Here is a 14,038-nt window from a genome sequence, read left to right as displayed (position 1 = left end):
TTTCCAGGAAATCACTTATATCTGCATTCTGATATCAAGTTTTACTAATACAATTTTGAGTGGACCGTTTTTTCCCCTTTGTTTTCTTTCTTTTGGTGATATAGCATAGTTACATGAAGAATATTTATTTAGGTTGAATCAGTTGCTTTTCCACTAGATATATCTCAGTGTTTTCTATATACTTTAGTTTCTTTCAAAATTTATGTTATGATTCCATAAGTCATCTTCTGTTTATTTTTTTCAAACTTACTGGTTGTATAGCTATTTAAAACATATTTTTCCATTGGTTATTTGTTTTCCTTGCACTCTCTTTAATAACCAGTAAGAATTAATTAAGTTACAGAATCTTCCATAGCTTCCTTGAGAATCAGTCAATTTTATGAATTCTTACACCTCTTTATATGCACATATTCTCTACTTGACTGAAGTACTCTGAAGGCAAGGATCAAACTGGTTTCATTTGAGAAGACCCAAGTCCTTGTATTTAGGCATGAAATATTTAGAGAAGTAAATAAAGAGAAAAAAAGAAAGGAAGAGGGAAGGAAGGGAGGGTAGCAGACAGGGAGGAGATGTATTTTTTTTTAAAACCTCATTTTAAGTTAATAAAAGATTAAATGGTAGTTGCTGCCACTTACTTATTTTTATTTCCCTATTTACCTTTGGTCACTCTTACAGAAAATCAGATGGATTTATATACAAACTTTGGCATTGATTAAACATTGGTTTCACCTGTCCTTACAATAGACTAATCAATATTAGCAAAGTGACTCAAATGAGGAACCATGATACGCCATTTCTGTTCATCTGACAAAAAACAAACTTAAAGAAAAATTAAAAACAATCAGCAATCTTTCTTTCAGATAAAAAAAACTCCTTGGTTTGGTGTTTTTGTTCAGTTGCTCAGTCTGTCTGACTCTTCACAACCCCATGGACTGCAGCACTCCAGGCCTCCCTGTCCCTTGGAGCTCCCAGAGTTTGCTCAGACTTATGACCAATGAGTCGGTGGTCTGGTATATTGCAGAATGTTATATGCAGGTAAACAATTGCCCTGGACAAGGACGTTCATTTCTGGTATACATTTACACATTAGATGAGCACATTGTTCGATATTCTAACTTTTCTTAAATCCGAAGCAACTGTTAACACACGATGTAGCTGTGCAGTTTTGGTAAGAGACTGTGACTTCTCTCTCTGAAATAAGACCTCACCAGGGCTGGGAATGAATGCCATGTGAATAGGAGGGATACAACAGAGGAGCAAAATCAGAGAAGTCAACGGAAGACTTCCTATTAGAAACACACACGCTGGTTCCACTTCTCTAGAGACTGCTTTTCCATGGAAATAATAAAAAACAATGAACGGAAGAAGCTGGTAAATACTTTTGCCCTTTCCCAAGTCCAAAATATATAAATTGTATATCAAGTGGGATAGTAATTAGAAACTAAACCAAAACTAGCATCTACATTTAGTTCCTGAGGACTCAGTTTATGTGTGCGTGCTCACTCAGTCGTGTCTGACTCTTTGCAACTCCGTGGACTGTCACCCACCAAGCTCCACTGTCCATGGAATTTTCCAGGCAAGAATACTGGAGCTGGTTGCCATTTCCTACTCCAGGGGATCTTCCTGACCCATGGTTCGACCCCACGTCTCCTACGTCTCCTGCACTGGCAGGCAGGTCCTTTACTATTGAGCCAATTGGGAAGTTCCAGTTAGGTTACAGCATTGATTAAAAGTATCTGGATGCCTTGGCTGATACCAGGATCCCAGCTGTGCTTAGTGAAAAACACAGTCACCAATGTGCACAGGTGGACTTTAGAGTTTCCTTGGCTCAGACATAGCAAGGTGATGTCCATCTGGGGATTTTTATTTCCATTCACACTCTAGATAAGAGTGCAAAAGGAGATGAGTCAGTGATTGACTGAGTTTGTGTACAAAGAGAACCCCAAGCAGATTTCAGCAGAGTAATTTTTTTCTGTGGGCTTATGAAGTAACCCTGTTAGTATGATTTTTCTAAAGAAAGCCCAGTCAAAGGTTACAGAAGTTGTTTGTGCTTCACCCTCTCTAAATGACTTGCAAATTTATTCAAACACAATATGAGGAGATGCTTTATTTGTTGAAATAACTGTCTGCAGTGTCCTGCACAAAAGGGTGAGGTACATCAAGCAGAAACGTGGATAGAAATACATTGGTTTAGAAACCCATAAATCCTGATTTGAATCTGCCAACCTGAAAGCTATGTAGAGCCTGGATAAACTATTTTTCCTAAATGCTACGTCTGATTAAGCCATACCATTAAATGACAGCTGAACTTTAACATTAATATGATATTATTTAAATAACCACATGATTTTTTTTTACACTAAAAATGATGAATGATTTCTGGACAGCTCAATTGACATAAAGTGGGAGGACTCTTTAATGAGATTTGACAAAATGGAGACATATGCAGAATATTTGTTACAGCTCACATCGCAGGGGCCCTCCCAGGGAAGCAATAGAGAATTTTTCCCTTTTTTCCCTTTTTTATTGTTTACAGGCATTGAAGCATTTCTTTCAATCGCCACTTATCTGTGGATTTTGCATTTTTCTAGGTCATTTACATATCACCTTTAATCAGAGAATTTGGTTGTTTATGGTGAATTGAGACTGTGGGTGGAGGAAAAGGAGGGATGTGTGGAGTTGTGTCAACATGAGTTAGAAGAGCCCCAGTAACTTAACCTTGCTCCTCATCAGCCTGATAGAGAAATTACATTGACCACACTGGCCAATAGAAGACTAAGCGGACATGTCTTTGGTTGTTTTTATGAAACTAATCTCTCACTCAGCAAACATACTTTTAGCAGTATGCTTGGACACAACACATTATCTATGGACACGTGATTAGAGAAAACTTTATTTATATTCAAATAGCTGCCACTAAAGCATCAATGATAAACAAGATTCTTTTCTTTAAAATTCCAAGTCAGCTATTCCAAGGTGATTCTCAACATTTCTCATTTATATTTCTATCCACAGTTCCAAACTGAAGATAATGCTAGAAGATACTCTTATTTGGTAGATTCTGAATGTAATAATTTCATGCTGAATACACCCAAATCAAAAGTGACTCCAATTTTCAGAACAATGAAAACATTTCTCACTTCCAAAAATATAGAATCTAGACTGTTACCCACATTCATTCATTCATTTTCACATATTCTCCCAAGTATCTTCTATCAATCAAAGGCTAATTACACATACAGAACATAAACATTTGTTTGCTTACACATGAGTAAATTCAGATTATTCTGATATTCTTCAGACGTCAAAAATCATTTTTAAGTATACATACAATAGCAATGTTTCCCCGAACAGAGTCGCTTTAAAAAGAAATCTAAATAAGGCAACAGAGGGCAAAGCTAATAGTAAGTATGCTCCTGAAACCAAAGGCCAGCATTTCATCGACAGCAAGAAGGCAATCAAAATAGAAAATAAAATCAGTCTGCTGCTGCCATGGGGTCTTCCCCAGGCTATGAAAAAATACTTTATGTCCAACCCTAATTTTTTCCATAGCTTGAGGTAACCCCTCGAGCTCAAACTTTCTAATCCAAGTTACTCAGAGTGTGTGTGTCCCTGTCCAAACAAGAGTTAATACCAGTGCTCTGTCATTTCAAAAGGGTCTTGACACAGGTACTAAGAGCAGAAGCTTGCATGTCTGGAAAATGCCCGGTTGCAACGAGATGAAAAATATACTGTAAAAAAAGGAACAGAGAGAAAGGAAGACCCTACCTGACTCTTACCTTCGCAACATCCCTGTCAGAACTCTGGAGCTTTTCCCCAAGTTAGCATCTGTTTCCCGAAGCTAGGAGGAGAAAAGCAGAATTAACACATAATAAAATGAAAGTTCAGGCAATTAGATTATTTTTAAAGTGCACTAGCAAGCAATGGTTTTCCTTCATGATGGAAAATCCGATTCATAAAACAAAGGTTAAATACTTTAAAATACATTTTTGATGCCTACCCAATGTCAAAAAAATTCTTAGATTTAGAAAATTACATGTAATAGATAACCCCAGGAGCTTTAAACTGGATACTTGAACTGGATATAAAAGCAAATGTCTCACAGGTTGACAAAGTTTAATAGATATCTGGTCATAAATCAATATCTCCACCTTAAGAATGCACACAGTCCTAGAGATAAAAACTGAAACAAAATGAACTGAGGGAAGATGAGATTCATATGTTTACTTTCACTCTGAAAGACCTGCTGACATACTCCCAAATCTCCATCAACGATCTTCTTAACTACGTGCATGTGTGCTTAGTCGTTCAGTCGTGTCCAGCTCTTTGTGACTCTTTGGACTGTAGCCCTAGCCACGCTCCTCTGCCCACGGGATTTTTCAGGCAAGAATACTGGGATGGGTTGCCATTTTCTTCCTCCAGGGGATCTTACCGACCTAGGAACTAAACCTGAGTCTCCTGTGTCTTCTGCATTGCAGGAGGATTCTTCACTAGCTGAGCCATCAGGAAGGCCTCTTCTTAGCTACAGCACTAAATAAAATATCTACTTGGGGGCACACAGTCAGCTTAATCTTTATGCATCACACACTTCCCCGCCCCCTACCCAGGCTCTACACCCTTCTTCGCCCTAGCCATTTTTCACACATGCATGAAAGTGAAAGTGGCTCAGTCGTATACGACTCTTTGCAACTCCATGGACTGAAGCCTGCTAAGCTCCTCTGTCCGTGGAATTCTCCAGGCAAGAATACTGCAGTGGGCTGCCATTCCCTTCTCCAGGGGATCTTACATCAATGTAATTGCTACAGCCTATGCATCTGCCCAAGACCTTTTATATATATTTTTGGCTTATGTTTTTTTCTTTTACTGAATTTGTGAAAAGATTATACGATTTCTACTTACTCTTTCACGTGCTCTCTGTATCTTTTCTCTGTCGTGACTGAGGTTTTCCAACATCTCCTGGCCAATTTGTTCTATGGACAAGAAAATCTGAGTGAGGAAAGGTGACTTTGGAAAAAACCTTCAGAAAACCTTCAGAAGTACCAAAAGGACAACAGGTACAGAATTTATTGAATGCTCAGGATCAGTTAAAAAAAAAACCAATGACAAGAACCTACCCTACAGCTCAGGGAATCCTACTCAGTGCTCCCCCTAAAAGGGAAGGAAATCCAAAAAAGAGGAGGTGTGTGTGTGTGTGTGTATTATATATATATATATATATATATATATATATATCTGATTCACTTTGCTGTACAGTAGAAACTAACACATTGCTAAGCAACTCTTCTCCAAGAAAAATTAAATACACACACAAAATAAAGCTCAGTGAGCAGTTTCTGTAAAAACAAACAAAAAACAATGAACTATTATGACTCCAACATCCTCCTAAAAACTGGTTCTTCCATAATCCACTTGAACTGAAATTTTATTTATCGGGGAAAAAAAAAAATCTGTCCTTTTTTTTTTTTTTTTTTTTTTTCAGAACATTGTTGTTAAGAGTCAAATGAGATAACCAAAATTTTTTTGAAATTTATAGTGTACCACACAAATGTATGTAATTGTATAGTACATGAGAATCAATGCACTCAATACACTCCGTGCTGGGTGTAGATGCTGGGATGTGACCAGTAACCAAGATCAAGCCCTTCAACTCATGAACTCCTGTGCTAATGGTGATGACTTAGCAGTTAAAGGACAAATGTTATATTAGAGTTCATATTTCATGGCACATCCAAAAAAGGACTGCGTATTCCTTTCATAATAGAAAATCCAAATAATAAGAATTGCTTAAATACAATAACCTCAATTATATTTTTGACACCTATACAAAACTGAAAATTCTTCACAGGTTACTCCATTTCTAGTATATCTCCTCTAAGATTGATAATAGCTTTTTATTACTGACTCCACACAATATATCCTTAAGGTAAAATTGGATATATGGTCCCAGTGGAGGCATCATAAAAGTGGAAGATGACGCCAAAAATGGAGAAGTAGGAAACAACTAGAGTTGCAATTTTCTTTTTTGGAAAACAATTACAATATTCAATTGTGTCATACTATTTGGTATTACTATTATATTGAATTTCTTTAATCAACATAATATAGCAATTTTAATGCACTTTTAACTTAAAAATCTCTAGTATCTATGAATACCATCAATACTATAATTAGTTCAGCAAAATACTATTTATATAATATTCTCTCATTCAAGAGGATGGTATTGGGACTTCCCTGGCAATCCAGTGGTAAGTGTGCACTTCCACTGCAAAGAACACAAGTTCGGTCCCTGGTGGGGGAACCAAGATCCTGCATGCTGTGTGGTGTGTGTGGTGTGGCAAAAAAAAAAAAAGGTGGGGGGGGGATTTATGGTATATAAATGTCAAAAAAATATGAAATAATTTATTACTGTTGTGTCTCATCACTAGGATGTTTCCAGCAAAAATTCATGGAAGGAATAAAGCAATGTGGGGATAAAATGAAAAAAGGAGTATATGAAAAGTTTGGGGGTTTGTTCCTGCTCTCAAAGCTTATCATGTGTGGCATAGGAGAAGGCAACACTGGAATGTAGGTGATAGATCCATGTTTCTATCAGGTTCACTGGAGGAAAAACTGTTCTGAATGGATCTACAGTCTGCTACTGAAGGAATCAATGGAACAAGAGGTGAAGAACTCTGGTCTTTTGAGATGTTCAAGTAATTCCCTCAATCTCTTTGCCTCCTGGGAAATATGTCAGTATCCAAGTACTAACCCCATCTAACAAAAGATGAGATATTGGCAAGAGTGCATATGTTCTGGTCTTAACAGGCAAATACCATGCATTTGTTAGAAACAGAATTCTTTAATTTCTTACTTGCTAAACCAGTCAATTCTAAAGGAAATCAACCCTGAATATTCACTGGAAGGACTGATGCTGAAGCTGCATCTCCAGTACTCTGGCAATACAATGGAAAAGGCCCTGATGTTGGGAAAGATTGAAGGCAAGAGGAGAAGGAGGTGGCAGAGAATAAGATGGTTAGATGGCATCACTGACTCAGTGGACATGAATCTGAGCAAACTCCAGGAAATAGTGAAGGACAGGGGAGTCTGGTGTGCTGCAGTTTGTGGGGTGGCAAAGAGTCAGACATGACTTGGCGTCTGAACAGCAACAACCTTCCATTTGAATCACCCACTAAAGAAAATTCTAGGCCAAATATACTAGAAATGCTGACCCTTATACAATGAAAAAAAAAAAGTTCAAGCAAAGTAAGTTATGCATACTTATCTGTTCTCCTACCTCAATCAAAACAAAACAAAACAACAAATTAAGAGGGAATTATTTTAAAAATAGACTCTGTTTGCACAAAATAGACATTGAGGGATTACTTCACTAAAAAAAATAACATTGTTAGATTTACTTTTCTTGAATAACTTAAAAAAAAGCACTCACATAAAATATCAATAAGAAATACAAGAAAGACTATAAATCAATGCAGATGTGACATCTTGAGTCTAGAGCTTTCAGTTCTTTAAACTTTTGCAGTACAGTACCTTTAGAATGGGAATTGCCATACTGCCATTATTGAAATAATTTGAGAAATCATAAATTTTATAAGTACTGTACTTATTGACTGTGAGGATGTTCTGGAGATTAGGAAACAATGGGAAGCATAAAAGAAAATAAAAACTGATGCCATCAATACATGCTGGAACTCTACATGTCAGTATGAACATGATGAATGAATTCCTGGAGAGAAAAGTCTCTTCCTGCACTACTTCTGTCCTTTTCACAAGGGGGTTGGGAATCATTGTGGGAGTATAGCATTCAAATTTATAAAGTGAGCTTTTGTTTTCAAAATTACCCAGAATGAATCATCATATCCTTGATCTATGGCCTTTTTTACTGGGTCACAAACTGCAAAATAGGTTTTGGCTAACATTTCCTCTCCTTTTCAATACATTTTACAGGGGATGGGAGATAATATCATAGGTATTCAACACTCTGTTGCCCCGTAAAGGAATGGAGAAGAACCAGAGAACCACAAATCTGGCAAAATATTTCCTGAAGGACTGGACCAGCATCACAAAAGGCAGGACTTATTTTGAGGAACTTGTACCACTGAATCACTTCCCTCCATTCATAAAATAATAATGTCACCTGAACAATCATGACATGTGAATGAACTTAATTTTTTAAATGTATTGAATTTGTATTTTGGAGATGAAATATTTCCAATCAGAAGGCAGGACTGATGGAAGTTCACATCATGTTATAATATAAACATGGAATATATATAATTACATTATTCAATATAATTCACCAAAAATGTTCTATTTGATAAATACAAAATATTAAAAAAAGATGTTAGCCATTATGCTATAAAGTATATAAAGCAGAAAATAATCATTCCTTTGTACACTTATATATAACTTTCTTTTTACAAACTTTATTAAGGATATGGTTTCCAACAAAGCTTCCCTCATAGCTCAGTTGGTAAAGAATCTGCCTGCATTCGACCCCAGTTTGATCCCTGTGTCAGGAAGATCCCCTGGAGAAGGGATAGGCTACCCACTCCAGTATTCTTGGGCTTTCCCTGTGGCTCGGCTGGTAAAGAATCAGCCTGCAATGCAGGAGACCTGGGTTTGAGCCCTGGGTTCGGAAGATCCCATGGAGAAGGGAAAGGCTGCCCACTCCAGTAACCTGGCCTGGAGAATTCCAAGGACTGTATAATCCATGGGGTCACAAAGAGTGAGACATGACTGAGAGACTTTCACTTTCACTTTTACTCTTCAACAAAGTATTTAAAATTTGAAGATAGCCAGTTGAGACTTCTCGGAAGAAATCAGAAGGTAAGATGGCTTTCTGGCACTCAAAAACTTCATTAGCAATTTTAGCAACGGGAAAAAGGCATTTGCAACTATCCAGCTGTTTGTATATGAGGATTTCTGTGAAGTGTGGAGTGAATAGAAAGACTTACAAGAGCTATATAAAAAAAATTTTTTTTAATGTGGACCATTTTTAACATCTTTATTGAGTTTGTTACAACATTGCTTCTGTTTCATGTTTGTTTTTTTGGCCATGAGGCATGTGGGATATTAGCTCCCTGCAGGGATCGAACCAGCACCAGGTCTTAACCACTGGACCACCAGGGAAGTCCCTAAAAGAGCTATTTTTGAAGCATGTGCTTTCTTATGTATATTGCAGAATGCCAACTTGACAGATGCAAAACACAAAGTAATATTTTTCTAACAATTTGGAGTACTGAATTTTGGACATGACTCAAGAAATTCTAGCAAAAAACGTATTGCTCTGGGAGAGCAAAGTAGCTGACATACAGCTTTCTCAGGAGGGAGCTGCTCACAGAGTGGCTGGATGAACCATCCTTTGGCATTTAGCACATCTGCCTGGACACTGACTCTGGCATCATGCCCTGAATGGGTTATCCTCAGTATCGATGTTACTCAGACATGAAGAGTTTTTTGAATTCCTGATCCCTGGATAGACGGGGATGTGGAAAAGGCAGATCTTTTACCATCTTTCATTATTTCACAATTCAAGGCATATAAAGAACTGCTTCCAATTCAGATGTAGAAAGACAACAAATATTCACTCTCAGAGAAATAAGAAAAATCCAGACAAAATAATTATCATTCTTTGTGGGTGATATCTGGTATATACAAAGAAATTGTGATGAATTCTAGAGAGAAAGAAGCATCTCATTTGTGAGCAAAGGGTTGTGGCAACATTCACACCCACAGTGAGTACCTGGTCTGAGTTCAGACCTCCCTCTGGGAGGCTTTTCAGGAATAAAGGGAAATCAGTGAAACATCCTGTGTAAAATGTAGGCTTACAGAACAGAATGGGATCTGGAAGAGTTCTAAACACAAAAGCAAATTGCTTGGTTTGACAATTCTCGCCCAATCTCCAAATCTTGCCATGAAAGAGGCAGTGGAGAAGGGGCTGGTTAGGAAAGCAAAACCTCATATTACCACATATTCTTGTGGTGCTGGCCCTCTGAGAGTCAAGTCCAAACATGCTGGAAAGCAGTAAGAAGGAGGATTCAATTTTCATCAGAAACAAAACAAGAGGACAGTGGAATAATATCCCAAAGTGCTAGGGGGATACAAAGTCATCCTGGCCACTCCATATCTAGTGAAAAATATCTTGAACATAAAAGTAAAATAATGATAATTTTACATATTGAAAAATGAGAGTATTATCAAGCAAAATTTAGTTACAAGAAATGTAAAGGAAATTCTTCAGGCTGAAGGGAGATGATATTAGTTGCAAATTTGCATCCACAAAATTTAGATCCATGTAAAGCAAAATAATAACAACATGTATAGAAGTAAAATATAAGAAAACCACAGCACAAAAGATAGAGAGGAAGTAAATAGAAGTATATGGTTGACAGTCTTTTAAACTTTATAAGAAGTAGTAGAATATTTATTCAAGGTAGACAGTTTTAAGTCAGGGATGAAAATTTTAATTCTAGAGCTTCTCTGTCTTATATGGTACTTGCTGGCCACATAGGACTTTTTAAATTAATTAAAATTATATAAAATTTAAAATTCAGTTTGTTGGTAGCACCAGTCACATTTCAAAGGCTCACTAACCACAAGTGGCTAGTGTCACTGTATTACAGAATACAGAAATAACATCTTGGAAGGACCTCCAAATTCCCCTGTCTTTAAGATCCACTCAAAAGAAATACAGACATATTTATTTGTAGTTTCATTTAGGTAAAACACTTTCCTTCTCTAGGCCTCAGTTTCCTTAAATGTCAAATGACAGTCTTGGAATAGACAATCTTTAGTGCCCCTTCTAGTTTTAAAATATTAGGACTCAATGACTATAAAATCTTAACGCCTCTTTTTCTCTGTGGAGCATTTAAGCAAACTAGAGCACAAGGGACAACTCAGACCCACAAAAGTATCCCACCCTCCTTCCCCCTCCCCCCAAGACAATGTTGAAAAAAATAACAAATAAGTCAAATTGAAATGATTTTAAGTGGTGTCATATTCAGAATGCCCAAGTCTACCACTGCACTGGTTCATGCAGTAGCCTACCTGGCCTCTGAGGACACCTGCATTTACTGTAATATAAAATATTTACAAGCACTTTGATGACAATATTACTACAGAAATACTTAAATATTTATATAACCTGAAAGTAAACTTATATGCAATCTTAGTAGCAAACATAGCAAAAGAATGCATAGGGCCCCAGGTTTTTCATTCTTTTCTTTCTTTATTTCAGCAATGATGACTTAACATCACCTACTTGGCAGATAAGTATGTATTCTATTTTGTTTTAGGATGATCAAATCTATCATTAAGCAATTTAAAAAATCATCAGCACTACTTTCATCAAAGTCATAGCAGAACCTCCCCTTAGTTACCTGGTTTGCTGCAGATAATTAGCAAATGCTATTCCCAGAGCCCTCAGACATCAGTCAATGAAGCTGTGCCTCCAATAATGATGCTCTGGAATGAGCAGGTACTATGTAAATTGAGGTTGTTAAACAAAAGGAACCATGTTAATTACAGCTCCATTCAGAAATGAGAATGAATCTGTTCTATTCTATGAAATAAGACCAGAGCAGCAGGAAGGACATCCCATTTTCACAATTCAATAAAGAATGTTAAAGCCAGGAGATGAAGCAGCAGAAAATCTGAATGGGCAAAACTGTCAAAACACATTCCAAAGGCTCACTTGTGGAATTTACCAAACATGTATTTACTTAACAGACAAGGGAGCCGGGGTCAGCAGCGTCCAGATCTCTGGGGTGAATGAATGGCTCATTCTTAAAAAAAACAAAAAGGGCTGTAAACTATTGACAAGTGACTAGAAAGTAATTAGAAAGCCTTTCTGAAATCATTATGGGTAGAGTTAATCACTCTCTGTATTCTTCTGTGAGCTATACACATTTCTATCACTGAATGTATGACATTCTATTGATAATTATCTGCTTATTCAGAAGTCGCTATTGGGAGAACTGCAGGATCTATGTGGTTGGCAAACATGTTTTGCTTTTGTGAAACAGTGTTTTAAGCATTTCTGAACTGGTCTGCAACAAAAACAACAACAAATTTTTTTAAACAAGTGTATTTCATATAAAAAACTGGACCTCAAGCTTCTTTTGAAATTTGGAATATAGAGCAATACGGAGTCCCCATTTCCACATGATAAACATAGGCTCATTGTAATAGCCAGGTCATATGGAGGCTGCCACCTACCTTCCTGACCCTTTCCCCTCATTTATGTTCCTGCTTTGCTGCTATAGGATCTGCCAGTGATTCCTTACTCGTATGTTCTTCCTTCCCTGTGAGGCTGTAAACTTCTTTTAGCACTAGTTGCTCAGTTGTGTCCGGCTCTTTGTGATCCCATGGACTTTGGCCTACCAGGCTCCTCTATCCATGGAATTCTCCAGGCAAGAATACTGGAGTGGGTTACATGCCCTTCTTCAGGGTATTTTCCTGACCCAGGTATTGAACCTAGGTCTCCCATATTGGAGGCAGATTCTTTACTGTCTAGACCTCCAGGGAAGCCCAAACTTCTTTCAAGAGGAGGTCATTTCTTATACCTCTCAGTGTACATAGCATTTTAAGAGGCAATGGATTACATATGCAGGTGCTCAGGAAATCTGTGTTCATAGGAACCACTGAGCTTGAAAACACAGTTGTCTTCTATAAATTTATCATAACAGGAGTCCAGAGTTTTAGAAGAAATTGAGCCCTAAGAGTAATTAACTGCACAGACGAGCAAACAAGGGGGCAGGAGTTCGAGGGTGGAGATCATCCAGGTCGCACTGCTGATGACTGACAGAGCTGCAACCATGAACCAAGTTTCCGACTCCTATGTCAGTGATCTTTGCAGTCAAAATTTTTAATTAAATGAAAGTGTCTTCCAAAATGCATTACAATGTGGGTGATAAAGCACTTTAATACTTTAATATACATTTAAAATGTCAGTGCCCGAAAAAGGACTTAGCAATTATTTGGGCAAGAGTGGGACAAGAGACTGTCTCCACATTTCCTGGACATTGTTCCCATATAGCAATCCCAGCTTTACAGAGGAATACGCTGTGATCTCATGGTCTTGACTGGAATGGCTTTCTGTTGTTTACAAATTATGCAAAGAGTAAAAAACGTCCTGGAAGTGTTCTTTTTGTCAAACCTTTGACTTCAGTCTATTTTTGTTCTCTTAAAAAATAAGAGGCCAATTCTCTTGTAGAATGGTAAAATGCCCATTTTACTGACCCTTTCCCCACTTGCCACAATGGCAAGGAAAGTTGTTACGCTTAACAAATGAATCAGGTGAGGTGGGAAATTTAATATATTTGAATTGATCATTACTGCTGTGAGAAGCAAGTGATGAGGAGCTGACATTCCATCCTATCCCCACTCTCTTTGTCTCTCTCACATGCACACAAATGCATGTATGTGGTAAAACCTATTTTCTTGGCTTGAGACCCATGCACAGAGATTAATAGGCTAACACTTTTACTCAGTGTTTTGGAATGGAAACAGGGACAGATAAAATCATAAAAATGCAACCATCATATATAAATACAAGATAATACTAGAATAGTAGGATTATTTTCCTTGACATCCCTTTTCTTGATTTTTTTTTCTTAGTTTTAACTCTATTCTTGGTTTGAAGTGAAGCTAGAAGGGAAAGATGACCTGAAGGATAGAATCACTTTTCTCCTTTTGATGTGGCCATGTGGCAATAGTGCGTGTCCACATATAAATATATGAGTAATAAGACTCACGTTGCTTGTAATCTTCAGGTTTAAATACTAAAAATTACTGAAATCACACCAAGCTGAAAATATGCACTGGCTTCTTTCACTCAACTTAATGTTTTCAGAGTTCATTCATGTTATGGCAGGTATAGTTCCTTTGATGTTGTTCAGTTGCTCAGTCATGTCCAACTTTTTGGTACCCCATGGACTGCAGCACCCCAGGCTTCCTGTCCTTCACTATCTCCCAGAGTTTGCTCAAACTCATGTCCACTGAGTCAATGATGCCATCCAACCATCTCATCCTCTACCAT

The 14,038-nt window shown here is 37.4% G+C and overlaps 1 protein-coding gene across 8 annotated transcripts in view; it reads right to left on the bottom strand.

The window, feature by feature from the left end:
- Positions 1-14,038, bottom strand: part of VTI1A (vesicle transport through interaction with t-SNAREs 1A) — a 364,408-nt gene that overhangs the window by 144,857 nt on the left and 205,513 nt on the right. For 5 of the 8 annotated variants that reach the window (XR_011488635.1, XR_011488634.1, XM_070470169.1 and 2 more), the window contains 2 exons: positions 4,900-4,970; positions 3,780-3,841 (listed from right to left, as the gene is read on the bottom strand). Coding sequence is in view for 6 of the 8 variants with exons in the window: in XM_070470169.1 (XP_070326270.1) it covers positions 3,780-3,841; positions 4,900-4,970 (133 nt within the window). In the remaining 2 variants the exon portion in view is untranslated. Of the gene's footprint in view, positions 1-3,768; positions 3,842-4,899; positions 4,971-14,038 lie in introns of all 8 variants that reach the window. The other 3 variants (XM_070470173.1, XM_070470174.1, XM_070470175.1) reach the window with 1 other exon arrangement.

Source organism: Odocoileus virginianus, chromosome 7 (genome assembly GCF_023699985.2).
Source record: "Odocoileus virginianus isolate 20LAN1187 ecotype Illinois chromosome 7, Ovbor_1.2, whole genome shotgun sequence".
NCBI lineage: Eukaryota > Metazoa > Chordata > Mammalia > Artiodactyla > Cervidae > Odocoileus > Odocoileus virginianus.
The sequence above is the reverse complement of the archived record's forward strand: the minus strand, read 5'-3'. Positions and strand labels throughout refer to the sequence as shown.